General features: G+C 35.3%; 1 protein-coding gene across 2 annotated transcripts in view; it reads left to right on the top strand.

Annotated features, from left to right (window-relative positions):
• Positions 1 to 23,622, top strand: part of OLFM3 (olfactomedin 3) — a 275,485-nt gene that overhangs the window by 196,060 nt on the left and 55,803 nt on the right. The window contains exon 1 of one of the 2 annotated variants that reach the window (XM_001372169.4): positions 11,442 to 11,863. The exons of the other annotated variant lie outside the window; for it this stretch is intronic. Within the exon in view, the coding sequence (XP_001372206.1) occupies positions 11,735 to 11,863 (129 nt within the window). The 5' untranslated portion in view covers positions 11,442 to 11,734. Of the gene's footprint in view, positions 1 to 11,441; positions 11,864 to 23,622 lie in introns of those variants that run through there. 2 annotated transcript variants of the gene reach the window in all.

Genomic DNA, 23,622 nt, shown 5'->3' with positions numbered 1-23,622 from the left:
CGGTACAGTGTCCATGTCTCCCAACCGTACAGGAGCGAGCTGAGGACCCCTGCGTTGTACACTTTGAGCTTCGTCGCAGTGCTTACACCGCTGTGTTGGAGGACTTTGGAGTGCAGCCGCCCGAGTGCCTGGCTGGCCTTTTGGATCCTGGCATTGATCTCGTGGTCTAGGGACCCGTCGTTGGCGATGGTGCTGCCCAGGTACTTGAAAGTGTTGACGTTAGAAAGCTGCGTGCCGTCAATTGTAATGCACGGCTGGTTTGTTGGCCTCCCTGGTGCAGGCTGGAACAGCACCTCTGTTTTGCTGAGGCTGATAGTCAGGCCAAACAGTTTTGTTGCGGTGGAGAACCTGTCCACAATGGTTTGGAGATGATTTTCTTGGTGGGCCATGAGAGCACAGTCATCTGCAAAGAGAGCTTCCAGGATGAGTCTCTCTGTTGTCTTTGTTTTTGCAGTCAGGCAGCGAAGGTCAAATAGTGAGCCATCCAGCCGGTATTTGATGTAGACGCCCAGGTCTAGATCCATCACAGCATGTCATAATACTTGGGTGAAAAATAGGTTGAATAGTACTGAAGCGAGGACACAGCCTTGTTTCACGCCATTGGAGATGTTGAAGCCATCGGAAGTCTCTCCACCAGATAGGACTTCCCCTGTCATGTCAACATGAAAGAGCTGGATCAGTTTGATGAATTTTGCTGGGCAACCGAGCTTGCTGAGGATCACCCACAATGCGTCCCTGTTCACTGTGTCGAACGCCTTTGTCAGGTCTATGAAGACAATGTAGAGACTCAGGTTCTGCTCAAGGCATTTTTCCTGCATTTGCCTCACTGTGAAGACCATGTCGATGGTGCTGCGATCTGGTCGGAAGCCACATTGTGATTCAGGCAGGTTCTGCTCTGAAACAGATGACAGGAGTCTGTTGAGTATAACACGAGCGAGGATCTTTCCAGCAGTGGAGAGTAGTGAGATGCCTCTGTAGTTGTCAGAGGCTGCTCATGAGCCTTTGTTCTTGTATAGGGCTACGATGGAGGCATCTCTGAGTTCTGGGGCATGTCTTCTTCTTCCCATATGCTGGTCAGCACTATGTGGAATGCATGGAGCGCCTTTCCATTTAAGGCCTTGTACACCTCGGTTAGGATCCCGTCTTTACCGGGTGCTATGCCTGCACTCATTTGTTTAATGGCTTTTTGGACTTCCTCTACTGAAGGAGGGACGTCAAGTTGTTCAATGGAGTGGTTTTGGGGGATCTGGTCAAGGATGCTTTGGTCAACTGAAGAGGGTCGGTTGAGAAGCTGACTGAAGTGTCCTTTCCACCTGTTGCTGATGCCTTTTTTTTAGCTTTTATGTGATATACATACATGTACATTTTTATACCAAATAATACAAAGAAATTCTAAGAGGAAAAGAGTGATAATAACTGGAGGGACCTGGGAAGGCTTCATGAAGGAGGCAGCACCTGAGCTGTGTGACCAGAGGATTTTCAGAGGCCACTAATGGGAAATAAGGATAAATACTTCAAACTCAATTAGATAAAGGAGGACCTTGAATAACAGAATGAGGAAATTGGAACTGATTCCATAGCTAACAAACTAGCACTAAATATCTGGGCACAGGTTGATGATATCATCTGAACCTTCTATCCTGAGCACTAACCCTAAGAGACATACTTATTAGGGAAAATTTAAATGCTTCTTTGACTAAATACAAAAACCCCTTTAGCATCAAGACCAAGGACATAATTAAACCCCAGCAAAGCTGCAGGAATCCTTATCAAAATGGAACCAGCTCTCCACAGGAACTGAGAGTGAAATAAACTACCAACCCTAAGACTTCCTGACCTTGGACGCCAACAGCTAAGTAATCTAAGTCTCTGTCCCCTTCTCTTCCTACAACCCCACATAACAATCTCCATCTCCTCCTCAGCCACCGCCATATTAAAAACAATTCTGGTAAGGATGGGGACCAGATTTGAGTATGGGAAGCATGGGTCACAATAATGGCTTCAGGTATTCCAATATAGTTTATAGACTGGAGTTTGTAGTAACACTTGGGCTAAAGAGAGTGAGTCAGACTTGAGATTGGTCACCCAAGTGGCAAATCTGGGACCCATTTAAGCATGGTGGAAATAATGACAGATTTCCCATCCATTTTATCTTGAGAAATGCCTAGGTGAAAATCATGAGGCATAGTAGAGAGTTAGACAAGAATAGAAAAGAATAAGGAAGATCAGAATTCATATTCTGCCTTGTCAACTTGCTCTGTGACTCTGGGCAAATCATCTAATCTATATATCTTATTTTCTCATCTGAAAACTGGCAAAATTAATGGCACCTCCTCTGAAGGTCTGCTAAGCAAGTATGGCAGCTAGGTGGCTAAGGGGTTAGAGTCAAGTGTGGATATGGGAGATTGTGGATTCAACTCTTGCCTCAGACATTTCTTAGCTGTGTGAGCCTGGACAAGTCACTTAACTCCAAATGTCTAACCTTTAGCACTCTTCTGCCTTGGAACCAATACACAGTATTGATTCTAAGATGGGAGGTAAGGGTTAAAAAAAACTTTATAAGATTTTCAGTGCTTTATAACTTTGGGAGATTAGTAGAGACAACATAAATAATCTCTAAATCATGGAGAAAAAATATGGTAGAAAACATGAAATGCACAAATGTTATCCATTATTCTCTTCTTCTTGAGGATGATGATGCTCTGTCATAAAGCATAAACTCAATTTATTTCAATTAAAAACATATGTTGGGGCAGCTAGATGACTCAGTGAATAGAGAGCCAGGTGTGGAAATGGGAGGTCCAGGGTTCAAATTTGACCTTAGACTCTTCTTAGTTGTGTAATCCTGGGCAAAGCACTTGACACAAATTGCCTGACCCTTGCCACTCTTTGGAAGTGATACTTGTATTGATTCTAAGATAAAAAGTAAGGGTATAAAAAGCAACAAAAACATGGGTTATCTATTGTGTGCTAACTATTAGGAAATATAAAAGTATGGGTCATTTGTGGTGCTTTCCCTCATGGAATTTATAGACTATTAGAGAGTGAAGTATTAGTAAAATAAAAGAATACAGTATATTATAGTGTGCATATATATATATATGCATGAGAGAGGGATGAAATACTATGGGAGGTCTGAAGGGTACAGCAGATAACAACCAGTAGTGATCAGGGAAGCCTTCACATCAGAGGTGACATTTGAGATCAATTTTCATGGATGGGGGTAGGAAATCAGCCAATGAAAAGGGGAATAATGTTGAATACAAAAAGCATAAAAAGTAAGCAAAGACAGAAGTAAGTTGTTAATGGTTCTCTACCAGATTTTTACTCTTTTTTTGCACTGACTTACTTTTAATTAGTGGCATATATGTATATATATATGTATATATATATATATATATATACATATATATATATATATATATATATATACGAAGCTGGTATGTATATGTTCTAATGTAGAGTCACAGGATCTGAGTTGAAATCCTAGATGTGCTACTTCCTAGGCTCTAGACTAGGTAGTGGATAGAGATCAGATCTAGAGCTAGAAAGAACAGAATTCAAATACAATCTTAATCAACTGACTCATCACTTGTCGCTGGACAAGCCACTTAACCTCGTCTAAATGAACTATATCTCAGTTCCCTCATAATAAAATAGAGATCATAACAGTACCTACCTTATAGGGGGTTTTTGAGGATCCAATTAGATAATAATTATACAATGTTGGCATATGGCAGATAGTTGAAAAATAATTTTTTCCTTCCTTCCTATTTACAGCTCATCTGACCATAAGTCACTTAACTAACATCTTGAGTCCTTAATTCCTCAATTGTAAAATAAAGAGGTGGAAATAGATGTGTTCAAATCTTTTATCTCTAAAACTATGGCAAAAACTGTAATGTATGGACACATATTCTAGAAGTGTTTAATAATAGCAAACTGATGTTAACAGACTATTCTATGGCAAAGACAAACTAATAAATTCAACCATTCAGGAGCCAGAGATTTTTACTGCTTCACTTGTGTGACCTGTTTCCATCCCTCATCAAATTCTTCCTCACATTTCTAACTTTAATTCTCCCCCCTATTTTCCTTACTCTGAGTATAGAAAACAGAGATATGTGTAGAGCTGAAACAGGCATGAAGATGGTCAAATAGCCATATTTCACCTAGGATAAAAGTAGATTTATGGCATGCCTAGTGCCACTTAAATAGAAGTAGAAGAGGCGCAATCTACCTTCAGTCGACTGTGATGCCACCCTATTCTGCTGCTTCCTCTTCATCCAAATAATAGCCAGGCACTGTGTTTACTTCTGCTTTGCCCATTCTCTAATTTGGGCTGAAAAAAATCAAACAAGAAAAACAATGCTTTCCCTACATAATTTCCTCCCCCTGCTACTTTTCCCCTCTACTTTGAAATGGAACAACAGCTGTTCTGGGAGAATCCTCCCAGGCATTAAGAGCATTAATCAGTTTCCCAGCTAGAGGCAGAGATAAGAGTACAAAAATCTTTCCATTAAAGTGCTTTCCTATTTTTTTAAATTATAACTTCACTGTTTTTACATGAGAAATAGTATCTTTTTCTTTTTTTTTTCTTTTTCCCCCCTATAAAGCTAAAGGACTGAGGCAGGATAAAGAAAGGGTTAAATTCAAGGATCAGAAAGAAGCAACTTCCTGACTAGCAATGCTGATAAGATAAATATAGTAAATTACCATATTAGTCCTCTTTATCCATCCAGGTATTCACCTGCCTTTCCTTCAATCAATTAGTCAAATGACAAGCACTTATTAAGCACTCAAGATTTGAAAAAAAAATAATGATATACTCCCTGCACTCATATAATTTACATTTTATGGGAGAAAAAGAAGCAAGTATATATTAAAAAGATATAAAATGTATAAGAAGTAAAATAATACTAATGAAATAAAATGTATAAGAAGTAAAATAATATTAATGAAATAAAATGTATAAGAAGTAAAATAATACTAATGAAATAAAATGTATAAGAAGTAAAATAATATTAATGAAATAAAATGTATAAGAAGTAAAATAATACTAATGAAATAAAATGTATAAGAAGTAAAATAATATTAATGAAAGGGTTACTAGTAGTTGGGAAGATCAGGAAAAACTTCATGTGGAAGGTAGCATTTAAGGTGAAGTTTAAAGGAGTCTAGGGATTCTGAGAGATGGAATTAGGGAGGGAGGGAATTTCTGGTAGAGGGCTTAGTCTGTAAAAGACACTGAGAGAGTTTCTATGTCCTTTATGAAGCACAGCAAATAGGCAATCTTGACTGAACTATATCATTCATGAAGGCAAGAAATGTGTAATAAGTCTGTAAAGGTAACCAAGAGAAATACTGTAAAAAGCTAAAAGCGTTGAGTAGTTTATGTTTTATATCTATTTTCAATTTCTCCTCTATGTAACATTTCTTCATAATTATTTCCATGAGATGATAAATGCTTGAGGTATAGGAAAAGCATTATTATATATTGTAGTTATTTGTGTTTGTCTCAGCCTTATTAGACTAGAAACTCTGGTGGCAGATGTTTTCTAGACTTGCTTTTTTTTTTCCAGTGCCTAGCAGTGTTTTGGACCCAATAGGAGTTTAATAAATATTTGATGAATTGAACTAAATTGTTAACTTTCCATACGTAAGCTTAGGTCAGATACTCATTTACAGTCTATTCGAAAACTCTGGGAAACAAAAACCAATAAGGAGTTAAGGCTGTAAGTATTGTCCAGTTCTTCTTTATCAAGGTACCTAATTCTCTCTTTGTCCCTAGATGTCTCTGTTTTCTGTCTCTATCATTCTCTTTCTCCTCCTTTCTTCTTCCTCCAGTAGGCTTGCATGCAAACACTAATCCTTTTGCACAGACTCACTCATACTATTCCAATAACATAATTTTATTTCATCCATTTATTATTTTTTCTCCTATGTTGAATTCAAGCAGTTAGATGGCATAATGGAGAGGTAATATGAAGTATTTGAATTGGAAGACTACTTTCAAAACTCACCAACTGTATTGCTCTGGAAAGTTACTTAATTTTTCTCAGCCTCAGTTTTCTCATCTGTAAAATAGGGATAATAATAGCTCCTACCTCACCAAGTGATTATAAGCAATAAATGAGATGCTATATGTAAAGTTCTTTTCAAACCTTATTATCAGGTTAAACTCATTAATTAATATGGTACTTATTTAGAAAACTGAAAAGTTTTAGGGCTTGATGCAATCAGCTTGTTATAGCAATATCTTAAAGTTAGGTCATGAACCAAGCTTTATTGAACATACTTCTCTCTATCTTAGAACAGCATAAATTTACTCATCAGAGGATCATTGAACAAAGTAATATCTATTGTTGAATTTATATCTTAAATAATCTTAGTATATGTAGTAGGAACAACTTGTTGGGGGATATATTTTAGGCTTACATTTTACTCTACCAAAATAAATGGTTTGTTTTTGTATTCAACAAACAAGTACATCAGCATTAGCTGCTTTCTCTGGACCATTTATTCAATTGTGCAACAAGAAAGATTTGATCTATTAGAGAATATAACATTCTAAAATCTGCTTATTCCCTTATATTTTCCTTAAAAGGTATTCTCAGTACATATGTAACTACTTTTTATGAAGATAATTTTCTACTTTTTTTTCTCTTTTCCACTTTTCACTGTTCTATGAGATCATATCTACCTTCCTTGCAAATGAGTGTTTTCTAACCTCACACTTGCCTTGCCTGCCATACTAGTATTAGCTTTCTTCGGCAGGAATGAAGTTTTGCTTTGTATTTTTTAAATTTATTTTTGTATGATGTGCTTTAGACTTTTTTCTCATTGTGTCAATTGCCTCATATGAGTTAAACTTCCTTTGGAAATGGCAAAAATGTATATCAATGTCTCTTCATTTATCTGTTTTGCATTTTTCAAGGTTGATAAATTCTATAAGGAAGTTTCATTAGAGTTGTCTTCAAAACAGAACATATCTTCTAATTTTTAAAAAAATTTTCTACTTTGGTTGTAATTCTTATCTTTGTTCTCACAAGCCATTTTTTTACTATAGTTTATTCAGAAATTATTCCAACATTAGTAAACAGTTGTTATTGTCCATTAAGATAGTTAATTTCATTTTGTTGCATATTATTATGTGTTTATCATTTCTACACCTCCTCATTTTCGGCAAATTTTTCATGATTTGTAGGAGTTCTCTACAATCCTTTGGTCTCTGTTTCATTTTCATGAGCCAGATTTTATAACTTTTTTTGTCTACTTCCTTTTGACCACCTTTAGATTGTTCCATTTTTTCTTAAAGACATACACATATTTGCAAAAAGGTCTTTTAGATTATTTTTTTTCTTAATTGGCAAGCATTTGTTTTTTCTCCTGACAACCTTTTCTATTTCCTGAAATAAAATAAAAAACAAAAATTTGCAAACAAAATGATTTACCACATTGGACATGCCCCAAAATATCTCATGTTTACCCCACGTCAATCACTTTTCTGTCAGTAAATAGAAGCTTTCCATTGTTCAGTCCAGTTCTAAACAATAAGCACTCATAAATCCTAGCTCCATTTTTAATATTTCTTATCTAATAAGTTTTCTAAGTCCTTTTTAATCATTCCCCAAGCATTTGAATACATAAGAAGAGATATCCCAGTAGACAATAACAGAAAAATTACTTAATAATTTGAGTGTAATACTTACAGGCGTGAATTGATCATGGCCCCACTGTGCCAGCACAAAGGATTTTAATTGGCCCACACTCTATGTATGCCTATGGAAATACTACCATTCTACCGCCTTACATTCCATAATGGACATTCCATTTTTTATGCCATACAAGCATACAGAAATTAGAGTTTTAAGCAAACTCAGGGGACATCTTATCCAACCTGAACTTAACCTAGAGTTTCCCCTATAGCATATTAAGTCAGTAGTCTTTTAGCAAATTCTCAATTGAAACTTTCATGTGTTATATTCCTTTATTACACTTTATAGTCTAGGTTTCAGAGTGGCAGAAGTCAATTTCCCTCAAACCCTTCTCCCACAAACACACATACACACACACAAACACACACACACACTAATACACACACACTAACACACATCTATTTTAAAATATTTTTGTAACATAACCTTGTGCTGCTCTACTATGTGACAAATTTAGGGGAAAGGCAATTCTTGTGACACCATATGTCAATATGGCTTGTATTTGTTTACAAAACCTTCCCAGCCAATTTGTTTCCTTGTTAAATATTTATTGGAGAGTTACATCATAAAAAAGAAACAAAATCAAGGGTAATAAAAGAACAGGCTTCTTTAAAAATCTGAGTAAAATTAATATCAATATAGCTTAGCATTCTAACAGCAATAATTTACTCTTGTTTGGTTGTTTATATGTCTATTGACATATTGGGGAGAGACTCTAAAAAAGTGTCCAGCATAATTTAAATTTAGAGAAAGGATTACCAAGTTATTAGTTGCACTGGCTAGTTGTCTTTGGTTTTCTCTAGGGTTTTGTGGAAAATATATTTCACACCTAGATATATAGAAGTACCTAAATATAGAGGAGATTGATTCAGGTCTCAAAAAAACTTGTGTTAATTATAAAGTGATGCAGATGAATTAACTGTGTTTCTTTATATAAAGTTTGACTTGAAGAAATTTCTATTCCTATTTAGCAAAGCAAAAGGCTAGAAAGGATCCCATATTTAGATTGAATAGATCATAGTATGGACTTTGTAAATTTGGTTGGAAAATATCCAGTCTCCATTATTTTATTGTTTATAATTAATGTCAGTGTGGGATTAAGGTCACTGACTTTTTAGTTTACTTTGTGTCATTTACAATTTATTGAAACTTGATGGCATTCCAGCAAGAACTTGCTTGTTATTGCTGTTTTTGTTGTTTGTATCACTGCTAACTATATTGCTATTTTCCCCTGACATTCAATCCTGTATTCTTCTGAAGAAGCTATTCTTTTTCGGACTGATAGTTCATTAATAAGTGTAATTGCCATCTGCCTTGTTGCATCTTAAATTATCCAGTAATTACTTTGTGTATTCATTTGCAATTTCAGAAATTAAAGCTTTCAAAAAGATTTTTTCTTTATTGTCAGGTAGAGCTCCAAGTGCAATCTTTAATCACCCAGGCTTTGAAACTCACTTTTCACTTAGCTGTCAACTCACTGGGATACAAATGAAACTGTATTCATCTCTAGAATGTAATGTTACTAGTTTCAAGGTCTGGGGGATTTATCAGATTATACTATCATCTTTACTGAGTTCTGTGTTTCTTGAATTTGGTGAGGAAGAATCAATAATTGGCTTTCTCTCTATCTTAGTTAAAAAAAAACAGGGACCAATTGAATTCAGTTTACTGTGGTTTTAGAGATTTTTGTTTGATGTATCCTAGATTTTGAGTAGAAGTGGGGAGGATTTGAAAGTATTTCAGGAGTCACCCTAGCTTAATTCTGTTTACAGAAGTCAGGGCCATCTACTTGACTATAAATATGTATCTCTTTCAATTTCATCAAAGATTTCTGTCCATTTCTCCTGCCAGAGCTGCTTAAGAAAAATCTATGTCTTTGGCAGCAAAGTCCTGAAACAAACAACTTCTGCACATTCCTTTGGGACTAAAACAATATTCTGTCTTCTTGTAATCAGGTTCCCTTCCATATGAATACCATTAATACATGCCTTGTACTCAGCTTGAATTCTTATTAAAAATATACATATTGTACTGAGGAAAATGGCACAAAATCTCTTTTATATAGTACCCAAGCTTTGGGTTAGGGCAAAGTGAAATGTTTTCAGTAAGATTTTTGGTAGCAGTATTCCTAATATACCAATGCATTTTGATGTGATATAAAGTATATTAGATGTTTGAAGTCAGAAACCCAAATTTGTAGCCTGACTTTGCTATGTAGTACCTGTGTGACCTTAGTCAAAGCACTCGACCTCTCTGGGCCTCAGTTTTGGTTTTTAGGGGTTGTTTTTATCTGTGAAATGTAAAGCAATGGACTAGAAGATCTCTAAGGTCCCTTTCAGTTGTACCTCTAGTATTCTATGAATTAAATCCTATGAAATAGACTGTAGGAATATATAACTGGGAGAGATCTTTGAGATCATAAATCTATGTCATGTCTTTATTTTATCAGTGAGGAAATAGATTTTAAAGTGCTAAATGACTTGCCCTGAATCGCAAAGTAAATATCTGAGCCAGGAACCCACTTTTCTCTGGACTCCAAATCCAGGGATCTATCCTTTATGTCATGCTGCTTTTCAATGAACTTCAGTCACTCCTTGTTAGCTCTAAAATTGGATATAAATTCCCCTGATTTTTTAAAGTATTTTAAGTCTTTCACAAACTGATAGCAATCCACCCTTCTACTCAATTTATGCATACTTTGGTCTAGTCAAAATGCTTTTCTTGCTTTTCCCTTTACCTGGAACTTCATCTCTTCCCATCTTTAGGCATTTGCACAAGCTTTCCCTCACATGTGAAAGGGAGGAAGGAATCAATATTTAGGCTCCTGGCATATAGGGCCTACTATGTGCCAGTCACTATGCTGAGCACTTTGCAAATACTATCTCATAGGAACACCTTATTCATCTCTGACTCTTGAATCCCTATTTTCCTTCCAAGTTTAGGCCAAACCCCACCTACTACATGAAACTTTTTTCATCCTCATTCAGTTACTAATAATCTCTCCCCATCAAAATAATTACCACCTCTTTACTTTGTGTTTCCTTATCTGCATATATTCTATCTCCCTCCACAGAAACAAAGATCCATGACAGGAAAGAGTTTCATTTTTGTTTCTGTGTCCCCAGCTCTTATCATAGTGCCTGACTTGGTAAGTGCTTAATAAATGCTTAGTGGTTCATCTATTAAAATTGACCCCCAAATATCCTAAATCCTTTGGCACTACACAAATTAAACAAATCAGGCTACATCTACTAAAGAGAAGAGATATTTAAGCAGGCATCACTATTCTCTGGAGCTCCCATGCATAGCTATTTTTGTTATTATTATTATTATAGGTATTATGCATAGTATTATAGAAATAAACAATTTACATAACTAGAACAATTAACCAGTTGGGGCTAACTTTTATTCTATCCATCTTTGCCCATTAAAAAGAAGAAAAGGATACAGGAAGTTTAGATTCTTATACAAACTATCTATCTATAGATAAATAATAATATCTATGTCTGGCTAGCCTAGACATTTTTTATTCAGCTTTTGTTTTTGTGCTCTGCCTAAAAGCTGTTTGCTATGTCCCCAAAGACAAATGTAGATATTAAGTTTGCTGCATGAAATGTACACTTTGGCAGTCTTCCACAAAGGTGGATTTTTTTTAAGAGTAAAGAGCAACTGATTATATTCATACAACCCCCAGAGTGGACACACTCTACTGGTGGTAATTGATTATATAGTGCAGCTGGGGGGGGGGAGGCATTTCTCCTCCCTCCACCCAAATGATGATAATTATAAACCTATATTAAGAGCACCTTGGTGGTCAAGCCAAATTTCTCTTAGGCAAGGGAGGGAGCTGTCTACTCTACTGGGGTTGAGGGGGCGTGCTTTCCCGGGTGATTAGATCTGGGAAAGTGGATCTGTTTTCATTCTGGAGATGTGGAGTGCTGCAGTCACGCCTCTCACTGCCAGCCCCGCACCAGGATCATAATCAGTCACTATGAAAACTCATTAGCTCCACAGCCATGAGTCCTCCACTGCTGAAGCTGGGTGCTGTCCTCAGCACCATGGCCATGATCTCAAACTGGATGTCCCAAACTCTCCCATCTTTAGTGGGATTGAACACCACCAGGCTTTCCACGCCAGACACTCTAGTAAGTAACTCGGCTACATTTAAAGATCTCAGGGGGGTTCTGGTTGTTCAACTCTTTTACCATTTGTGGTAAACCACAAAGATAGAGGTTTTCTATTTGCAGATCTGCTTTCTAGCTGATTATTTCTGATCTGTGACTCTATTCATGCATGTTTCTCTGTGACCACTTTATAGTTTTATACTTACACATGCACACACATGGACAAATGTGGGCTGGCTCTTTAATTGTAAAAGAGACTATAAAACTAGGTTCAGTAAATTCTTACAAATGAAAAGCTTCACCAATATTTTGAAAGTTTGAACTTTTTTTCTTTTCTTAAGAAATACAGAATGTTTGTTATTTTTTAGTTTCATTTTCTTTTCTTTAATCAAACAAATGTATGTGCAGTTTTCTTTGAATGTGAGGTATAATACAAAACCTCAGATAATTTTTTAAGCTTTCTGCCTTCTGTAGTTTTATTGTTTCCTTTTAAGGATTTCAGGAAATCAACCTCATGGGAAATATATATATATATATGTAAATATATTTTTAAAAGTTTAAAACCTGAACAATTCTTAATCTGTCCTTAAGATCTATAAAGTAGGCTAAGGGATAATATAAGTGATTCATTTTTAGTTGCATCTTCTATGAATTTCTGACTCTTAAAAATATCTATATCTACAATCTCAAAAGTTTCCATTCACCCAAAATGAAAGGAAAAGTGTTTTCACAAACCTTTCCATATCCTTGCAAAAATTCTGAAAACATGCTTTAATGTTCTGTTAACTACTCTGTCAACCTTACAGAAGGAAAAATTAAAATCATAGCTCATTCAAAGCAGATCACTTATAGAGTCCTCCTCCACCCCCATTCTTCAAACACACAAATTTTGGATAGACAATTTCCCTGTTATTGAATGAAATCTAAAGAACCAATGAAAGCTTTGGGGATTTTGATCCCATTCTGGCATTCTAGCATATCAGGAAAAATTAAATATTAATCAAAAAGTGACCTATACTTTCTAAGATGTGATGGCAGTGCCTAATAATGATTAATTTATCAATCAATTTTTAATTAAGAAATTGAGGGTTGTAGGGCCAAATTAATTGCATAACATGTTTGAGGGATGATCTGGTATCTAGTGTGTTTTGGAATCTTAATTTCTCTTTCAGGTCATTTGGGGTAAGCAGAGCCAGGTGTACATTCAGGTTGGGTAGGAAAACAAGGATCCTCCCAACTAAACAAGTGTGAAGTAAGGAGAGCTAGAACTAAAAACAGCTTTTGGACCCAAAATGACTAGAGATTTAAGTCAAATTTAACTATAATTTAAAATTCAAGATGAGTAAATTTAAGACTCACTGAACCAGCTTCTATCATTGCCAAAACACTTAATCACAAATTTAAGGTATTAAATGCAGTATTAACTCCTTCTAGCCAGTTTTAGATATAATTTAATAAACAAATATTTATGTATTTTCCCACTGTTTTAAACTGACAGAAAAGTTCTTAGGGGTGTGTGTGTGTGTGTGTGTGTGTGTGTGTGTGTGTGTCTAAGTATACTGGTTTGCATGGATAGTGAGGTAGAGGCTAGCTATGGGATTGAGGAAGTGGGATGAAATGTTAAGGAGGAGGAGAAATGAATTTCTAAAATGATTAACAATCATTAGTTGTCTAGAACCCCTAGGACATTTGCAAGTACCATGGAATTATTTTTTCTTCTCCCTATCATTTTTCATTAGATCACCTTTGGATCAAATGATAAAAAGCAATGCATAATTTCTGGATATATACTAATTTCAAATTATGACAGTCACTTTGGGCCAGGAAACATCAATGACATGGAAATCATAGGATCATAGATTGAGCTGAAGATGGGATTTTACCTATAGTAAAGCCCAACTCCTCATTTTGAATGTGAAAAAATTGAGGGCCAAGTTTCATTTATTTTTCCAGCATCGCATAGGTATTGTGTGTCAGGCATGAAATTCAGTCAATAATCTTATTAAGTAACCTCCAATGGACCAGAGTCTGTACTATATGCTAAAGAAATAAAGGCAAATGAAAATCTCTTCCCTCAAAGGGCTCACAATCTAGACAACAAGCAGACAATAATGTACAAACAAGCTGTATACAAGATAAATATAAAATAATAAAAGGATGGCCCTAGAACTAAGGATTAAGAATGCTTCAAACTCAAAACATCTGATTCTAAAGTATTTCTATGATGGAACACTATCTAGAGGTCAGTCTCAGAATTAGAGATGGGATACCAAATTAGAAGATTGTTCTAGTGACCCATTTGTGAACATATATCAAATGTGAACTTGAATGATCTTGGACAATCAAGAAAACATCTTCTACTTCTTGGATTGAATGGTGAATTTTTTTTTCATCTTTCTGATCATGGAAATGGAATGCTAAAGTTAAAAGGGAATTTGAGAGATTATACAGTCTAAATTCCCTCAATTTGTAAATCAGAATAGCAAAACTCACATGTCTTACTTCAGACCACACAGCTAATTAGTTAATGGTAAAAACCTAGATTTCCCAAGTAGGTCAGTATTCTCATTCTGCCATATTGCCCTATTCAAAACTGCAAGTTTGATAATTTATCATTTGTGGTCCCCTTCTGCACACTTTCTCTTCCCATTTTCCCTTTTAGGCAGGAATTAAGTGATCTTGTGCTACAGTCCACTCATCATCTGCCCTTCTCCTGCAATAATCTGTTGATCAAAATTGTTAGATTATTTCTTCCTTTCTTTTTCTGCATCTCTCCCCAAACAAATATTTCCTCAGCATATAAGAAAAAGGTTCATGTTGTGTGAAGTATCCTAGATTAGGAGTCAGAAGACTCTAGCTCAAATCCCAGATCTGACATCTATGGTACCTTGAGCAAGTAATTTCCTCTCTTTGTGACTCAGTTTCCTCATATGTAACATAAGGACTTTGGGGGTTTGAGTAGATGACTATTCAAGTGGGTAGATTCCTCAGCATATTATTAGTTCAGCTTATTTTATCCTCCTGTAGGATTCTGAGTAGTCCCTGAGATGGCACATACTGACTGAAAACAACTTAATATGTATTATCATCGAATATTTGCTTTATAAAAGAAAAATGAACTCTGTTGGTCATGAAATTTCAAGGCATGTGCCATGCGGATGGGTAAAACTGGTATAATCTTTCAGAAGAATATAACATTCTTTAGAGTACATGTTCTAACTCTGTCTCTTTGTCTGTCTGTCTCTATGTCTGACTGTCTGTCTGTCTGTCTGTCTCTCTCTCTCCATCTCTCTCTCCCTCTTCCTGTTTTTGTCTGTCTCTATCTTTCTCTCTTCCTACCTCCTTCACCCTCCCTTTCCCCACTCTCCCTCTATCTCCTTTCCTTCCTCTCTTCTCTCTCTGTCTTTTTTCTTCTTCATTCTTTTTCCCTCCTCCTCTCTCCCTCCCTCCCTCCTCTCCCTTCCTCTCTCCCATCTCTCTGTCTCTGTCTTTCTCTTCATCCCTTTCTCTTTATCTCTCTGTCTTCCTCTCTCTCTCACACACACACACACACTTTCTCTCTCTCCTCCCTTACTTTCTCTCTCTCCCTCCCTTTCTTAATTTTCTCAGCATTTTGAAAACTTGGCCAGGTTATTTTATTCTCCTATAGGGCTCTGTGTATTCATCTTTCTATGTATCTACCCTGACACATCAGCATTCCATTTACATTGGAGGGAGTTAGGTTAGAAAGGAGGACTCTGCAGCTACCCTTCAGCTCCTTTGCCTTCTAGCACTGGTCTGTGATCATGCAGAAGGCAGAGTAACTTCCTCTCGAGGCGGAGCCTGTGTGCCAGCTCCCATGCTGGGACCTCCTCTCAGGGAAAGAACCAGCAAAGAGCAATTAAAAAGAGAGCAAACATTCAGCAGAAGCCAGCTGTTTTCAGGAAGCTAGCTGTACCACTGTGGAGAGGAGAGTCTGCAAAGGAACCTAATGACAAACTCTATTTATTTTGTCCTTTTAACAAATTTCATCCTTTCTCACCTCAAATCAATTCTCTTTAGATGAATTTAGGAACTTTCTGAAAAGTTGAAAATGCCCAAAAAAAAACCCCAAGAAACATCCCTCCCACTCTCATTTCTTCCTCACTCATTTTCCTCAATTCAGAGATCACTATGGCCATTTTTTTATTTGTTTGTTTTTTTCAAACAAGTAGAACTCTTTTATTTTCTAAATCATTAAGTAAACCATGTGAAAGCAGACACAAGAAATTTTAATAAGAAAAAGCCCTAAATTTTTATTTCGTATCTTTGGTGGTAGATTTTTTTAGACCTCATTAGTTAATTTCTTAGGAATGCCTACAAAAGTCAGTTTTGGAATAATATAAAAATTCCTGTGGGATTTAGGGATTAAGAAGACTCAAATGTAAAGCAGGAAAGAGAATTCAATCTCCATTTTGTCCACCCATTTCTATTTGTAACTGAAGAAATAGAGTCCCAGAGAGGTCAAGTTACTAAGGTCACACAGGCAATAAAAATCAGAAATGGTATTTGAACCCAGGTCCTCTCAATCCAGAAGTCTGAGGGGGGAAATGAGATAAATATGAATTATCAACTACAAAGAGCTGGAAAGCAAATTAGAGATCATTTAGTTAGAGGATCAAAAATCCAGAGCCAGAAGGGATGTGGGAAGTCATCAAGCCAAATCTGCTCATTTTACAGAAGGGAAAACAGAGGTTCAGGGAGAAAATATGACTTGCCCAAGGTCACAGAGGTAGTAATCATCCTTGATTGCTAGTGATTCTGTTAGGTCCTCTGCCTCTAGAGCCATTCTCTTTATAGAGTCAAGTGTTTCAGTTTACTGATGAGAAAACAGACACACAAAGGTTATATCTTACCCTAGGTCACACAACTATACATACATACATACATACATACATACATACATATATATATATATATATATCATACCTCTCAAGGCTGTTTTGAGGATAAAATGAAATTAATTCTTTAAATGTTTGTAAGAGACCAGGAAAATATGAATTACCATTATTAAATTATGTAATAAATATGCATGTTCTTACCAAAGTTGAAGGGATATATATATATTTTAAAGAGTATTAAACAACAGAATACCCTAATTGAGAGATAAAAGTGGAGTTTATTTTAAGATTAACAAAACAGCATCTCACTTGACCCTTACCTCTGTGTAAATCAGGTAGTACAGATATCTGTGTTTTACAGATGAGAAAACTGGAGCTAACAAAGGTTAATAGGCACGTATCTTATAAAGGTCTGAGACAAAATTCAAAGCTAAGTCCTGGCAGTTTCCAAAGCTAGTATACTCTTTAGTATTCCACACTGCTTTGTTATATTCTCCTAGAACAAAGTTGTCCTTTACAAAGTTAGCATGAGTATTGGGAGGCTGAGAAAAGTTCCAGACACCTCCTGCCTACATGAGTGGTAACAGTGAATGAGGACCAAGTAGTTGGTTTTTTCTCTGTTAATGACAAGCCAGCTAAAGTTGATGTAAGACAGAAGTGTCAAACACAAAGCCAATGGACTGTATGTGACCCCTAGTCCCAGGTTAAACCAGACTAAGGCAACACTAGGAAATATTTAACAAAATAAATAAAAAAATAAAAGCTGAATACATTTTAAAACTGTCATTATATTTTCTCCAGAGATATAATATACTTATGTCTATAAATCTAGTGGCCTCTATTTTTATTTGAGTTTGACACCATTCATGTAAGGATTTCAAACCCAGGCTTCTCATGGAAAGGAAGAGGGCTAAACTCAAGCAACAGTCATGTGTGCCTTTACCATCCCTTGACAAGACATCATCTCAAAAAAGGTGTAAATATCTCATGTAAACCAAAAAGAATAAGAAGTCATACTTTGTTTCATCTACAAGGAGGAATCTCAGAAAGGAATCTATTCTGGCCTGAAAAAAATAACATTTTCTCCTTAAAAATATTTCTGTGTTGCATAATGGATATAGTTTGATAGATTGAAAGTCAGAAACAACAAGGTTCAAATTCAGGTTCAAAAACTCCCTAAACGGTATGATTCTTGATTAGCCACTTAATTTCTTAACCTTAGTTTTGTTATGTGCAAAACACAGATGATATTCATAATAACAGGCTTGGACAATTATGAAGATCAAGTGAGATGATGTACCTAATGTGCTTTGCAAACCTTAAAATTATGTTGATATACATAATTAATATCTTTGTTAATTTGCCAGATTTATTGGGCCACAACATTTCCAGACCAAAAGGCATATTCGTGCTCAAGTGAGAAATATAAAAAATAGAATAGATCCATAAATAAATAGGTAGATAGATAGACATTGATATTGATATCCATATAGAAAGAGGAATCAACTAACTCAGTGAATTATTAGAGAAAATAATCCTATAATAATGTCTTCTGGCAGAAGTTTAAGTCTGAAGCTGCCTAAAGAATTAAATGATTCATTGTGACTGTCCCAACTCCTAATGGGACCACTCAGAACTGCAGAGTACATCAGTAATATATACATCTATACTTAAATGTTGATGCAGCACATATCAAACATACTTCTGGTTCTCTACTTGTCAGTCATCACTGCCTTGGTAAACTCTCATGAACTCATCAATTCTGCCTTCTAGGGTGACAAATGACAAGTATCAGCTGACTGTCTAAGTTACTAAAGGGGACCTACACCTAAGAGTTGAGTAGTGTTACTTTATAATTAAAAAGCAAGCAAGGAATCCAAACTTTAAAAAATCAAATTGTTAAAATTATCATGTAATTCTGCTTAGATCCCCCATTTCAATTTCATGAGTTCCTTAAAAAATATTAAATAGTTGATTGGTTCCTCTAATTAACACACAAGGTTCAAGGGGAGTAGCATCAGCAGTAACGACTAGGTATATGGGAAGATAACAGTGCCCAGCTCCTTATAAATGTAGAAACTACTATTAGATTCCACTACCCCCATATGATAAAAAAAAATCAAGAACTTGAGAGTGCCTAAGAGAGTGGGAGGTCTTGCCTTCAGTTTTGTAGACATCAGAAAGTAAACGGTGTCTTCCAGGAAAACTGAATTGACTTTAGAATTTTGCCAGCCTTTCAAAAGATTTAGAATAAATCCCTGAAGCTGGAATCTTGTCCCCTTTTCAGCATGTAAGCAGCATAAGAAGAGAGGCTAGATTTAGTCATAAAAGTAGCCTTATTTATTAGTGGCTCCTAGTCCTATCCCTTTCTTGAAGTCCACAGCACTGTCAGGCACTATCTTTCCTACTACCTTTGTCTCTATGTTGTTTGTTCTTTTCTCTTGGTAGAGAAGATTTTATTTTTGTTTTGTTTTATTTTCATAGGCTAGACTAGAGGCTGTTGAACAACTATCGGGAGGACTATAATTTTAAGATCGCCGGGTTTGTTCATTCAGCTAACTAAAAGAAAGGTCATTGCTTTCACTAATTACTTTTACAGCTGGACAATTGGAAAAACCAATGAGATCATTACTTTCTTCAGCAGATTAAGAGAATGTTAAATGAACAGGAAACTCTTTTTTAACTTTCCACCTTTCCATCTACCCTCAATCTCAAGAAGAGCTACCACTTTCCCTTGGGATTATATAAAATGTGTTAAAGAATATAAAACTTGGCAAATGAGCAGTAGTATTCATGGTTGCCAGGTGGACTCACCTGGATTTTTAACAATGCAATTAGGCAATTCATATTCCCTCTTCACAAAGGAAATCTATTCAAATAACTGGTAATTTTTTTCTTAGCTTTTTTAAATATTGTATCCAATTATAGGAAAAGATGATCACACTTTCATATTTCTACCAACCTTCTAGCCATATACTCAGGCCATCTTTCATCTGCCTTCTGCAGCTATTCTACTTCATCCTCCATGAACCAATGTACTCTATACCAGACCTGTGAGCCATAGAGCTCCAGGATCCATATTCTCATTTTCATTCACCTTTGAAGATCCTTTCATAGAACCCAATTATCTTGACTTAGTATATGCTTGTCCATTTAGTCCACTATGTCTACTAGCTGGTCCCAGGCTCCAGAAAGTGAAGCATACTTCCCTTTCACATACCTTCCAGCCAGTCATCTGGGCCACCTCATCATCTGCTTAATGTCTCATTTGATCCACTTTTTTCTCCTTGCTCTTAAAACAAAACAGAAATCAATAGTAGCATTGCTTCTAGAAAATGAATATCATTTGACTGCCCTATACATCAACTCATCATCCCTGAGATGCTCCAGACTAAAACTGCTTTTCCTAGCAACTCTTCTCTTTATGTACCATCTTTTCCTGTTAGAATCTAGGCTTCAAGAGGGCATCATCTGTTTTTTTTGTTTGTTTGTTTCTATACCTAAAAGTACATAGTGTCTGACACATAGTAAGCTTTTTAATACATACTTTCATTCAAGGAAAACAAATATTTTTATGTTTGCCTCAAAAGACTATATTAATACCCACTTACAGAAATAAAAGTATTTTGACTGAGACATTTTTCAATTATCTCATGGAAACTACACTACAAAGTCATTTTTAGGCCTATAGTATAACATTTTTTCATATTCTTTTCTCTTTTTAAATTAAGCAATAGAGAATTAATCATGTAAAACAAACAAAAGAGCACTGTAAGATCTAGCTCCTTTATCAAAAGAGAAATTGCTTTTTATGTGTATATATTTATATATTATATATTATTTACATATATTCACATGTATGGATTTATTTGTATGCAGCAGCTTTTGCTCTATCTTTTGCATCTATACAGTATTTAAATTATGTGTTTCTGAATGTGTTACCACTAAGACCATAAAATGAAAATAAGAAAAAGCCTTTTAACATTTTCTGGCTTCTGTCTTCTGACTACAACTGCAGAGAACAGTTTGCATATTACATATTTTAAAGGGAAACTAGAACTAAAGTGATACCATAATGTTTGCAAAGTGATTAGTGCTTAGTGCACTGCCTGGCACATAACAAATGCTTGATAAGTGTTTATTGACATGGCTTGACTTGACTTATGTATAAAAAGATATTAAATCTGTTCTACTTGGCTCTAGAAGGCAAAAACTAGGATCAGTGGTGGTAATTACAGAGAGGCAAATATTGACTAAACATAAGGGGGTATTTCCTAACAATTAGAGATATCAAAAAATAGAATAGACTGCTTTGAAAGATGGTGCATTCCCTGTCATTGGAGATCATCAAGAGGAACATTGATGATGACCTATTAGTGATATTGAAGAGCTGATTCATGTTTTGAGTAAGAGATAGACTAAATGACCTCTGAAGTTCCTTTCCAACAATGGTTCAATAAATTGAGACCAGTATTTATATATGATTTATATAGATCAGATGTGCATCATAATGATTATAATAACTGACATTTATATATGGCTATAAAGTTATTACACATGTCCAGTAGGCATTTAATAAATAAATGAATGAATTAGCTACATAATTTGATTCTTAAAATTATACTGAGAGCTAGATAACAAATTCCATTTTCTAAGGCTACAATGAATTTTTTAAACTGAGATTGCAAAGCTACAAATGGTGGAACTGGAACTTGATACCTTGCTTTCTGGCTATTGCCCTTTCTACTTCCTTACACTGCCTCATATGACAAATGGAATTCATTAAAATTTATGAAAACAGAGATATAGCTTTTATATGTCTCTATAATAGCTAGTCGGCATGAGTGCATAACTTATAATGTATTCAAATTATTTAAATGAGTTCTCCTCTAAGAGGCAAAAGGGGAGAAACCCAGGCAGATGTAAAAATCAAACAATGCATTTCTTTCCTAGCTGGCGGTCACTCAACATTGTGTTCATTTTATCATTTATCTGTCCATTATGTGCAAACAGCCATGTGCTTTCAGATTATATGAAAAGGACTAAGAAACTGTGGCTATGTCCACAGGAAACCAGAACACCCAAGTGAAAAGTGAAATGTCAACTGCATTTTGAGTCTACACAGACCCAAACAACTGTATACTGAAATACACAAATGGTTGCCTTTTTTTGTTGTTTTCATCTTTAGTGAAGATGTTCAATCTAGATGTTAAACTTTATGTAGATATCATTGCAGGATATGGTCAATTTCAACCACAGCCTACCTCTATCCTAGCACCCTGACAAAAGAAAAAAAAATAATCCAAATATTTCAGGGAAGGGTGGAAGGAATTTCCACCTTCCCATACACACACATCAGTATCAAAACACTGTCCTACAAATGACACTCTTACAGATTTTACAAACTATAAAATATAATATTCTTCTTCAAAGAATTTATGACATAAAAATAATTTTATATTTAAGTTCAAGAAGAAACAAAAAGGGGTTGCTCTACTTTAACTGCAAGTCCAGAGACAAAGAAAAATAAAACCTATAATGTTCCTTTGATCTCTAAGGAACTCAAAAACATGCTGAATAAAAAGATTATTCAAACATTCCATTGGGGTGTTTGTCATAAGATTTCATCATCATCATCATCATCATAATCATCATCATCATTATCATCATCATCTGAAAAAAAAATCAATTTAATAAATAGTTTAAAGTACCCTTCTATAATGCTGAAGAGTCTGGGCTAAGCACTAGGGATACAAAGAGAAAAATTATTCCTCAATCATGCCTGAGGAATAGGGTTGTGCACTCCAGAAACAAAAAAAGGGATAAGCCAGGCTCCTGCCTTCAAGGGATTTATAACTACATTATGGAAGATTAGCCCTTTATATAAAAAGATCAGTATTTTCTTATATATTTCTCTCCCCATGAATTCTCCAAAGCTTAATTCAAGTGTTAACTTTTTACATGAAGTCTTTCCTCATCTTTCAGCTTCTAGTTTCCTCACTTTTCAAACTACCAAGTATTCATTTTCTGTATATATAGTCTGACTGAATTCATATCTCTTGAATGATGCTTGTTGTTTATATGTATATGTTTACAATGTTTGTTGTTTATATGTACATGATTGCAGCTAAAGTTTAGGAGGCATTTTAAGAACAAGAAAGATCATTAGCTAAGGTCCAGAGGAAGTGATATATATATATATAGGAACAACGAATACCAATTTGGAATTTTAAAATTTGCTTCTTTATCAGATTAGTAAAATATAACAGAAGTAGAGAATTAGATAGAGCTATGTGTGGAGGAGTTATGGGCAGAAGGGCAAGGAATTTGGAGTTTGCTTTATTGGCAATGGGATGTTATTGAAAATATCTGAACAAACATCACAAATGTTATCTAACTAGGTTGTTGTGTTTATTAATTTTGATGAAATACCTTTTCTTCCTTTCTTTTTTAACTTTGTTATCAGGGTAAACTCCCTGGGAAGAGGACGGGAAAGGGATAGATTAGTAAATGAAAACAATAGAAAAACAAAAGAGATAGATAAGTAAATTTATGATTTTATTGATATAACAAAATCCCAGGTGAAATCATATTCTTATCTGGTACTATGTAGTTTGAAAAGAAAATACACACACACATACACACACACACACACACACATCATCATACACACAAAATTTGTTGGAACTTGAAGCTCTTGGAAAAGATTATAGAACTACAGGGCATTTTATACATTTACACCACTCATAAACCAATGACTGTTAGTTACTACTGCCTGAAATGCCTTGGCCAACACATCTCTTTGGGTGAAAGTATTGGTAGTGTTTGTGCTTTTTTGCTTTAGGAAGCTTTTATAAATTTATAATGTTGTTAGAAGCCTTTTAAGATGAATTGAAATGTCAAAGATATGACAAAAATCAC

The sequence above is a fragment of the Monodelphis domestica genome, chromosome 2, assembly GCF_027887165.1.
Source record: "Monodelphis domestica isolate mMonDom1 chromosome 2, mMonDom1.pri, whole genome shotgun sequence".
In the NCBI taxonomy this organism is placed as follows: Eukaryota; Metazoa; Chordata; class Mammalia; order Didelphimorphia; family Didelphidae; genus Monodelphis; species Monodelphis domestica.
This window is presented reverse-complemented; position numbering and strand designations above follow the sequence as displayed.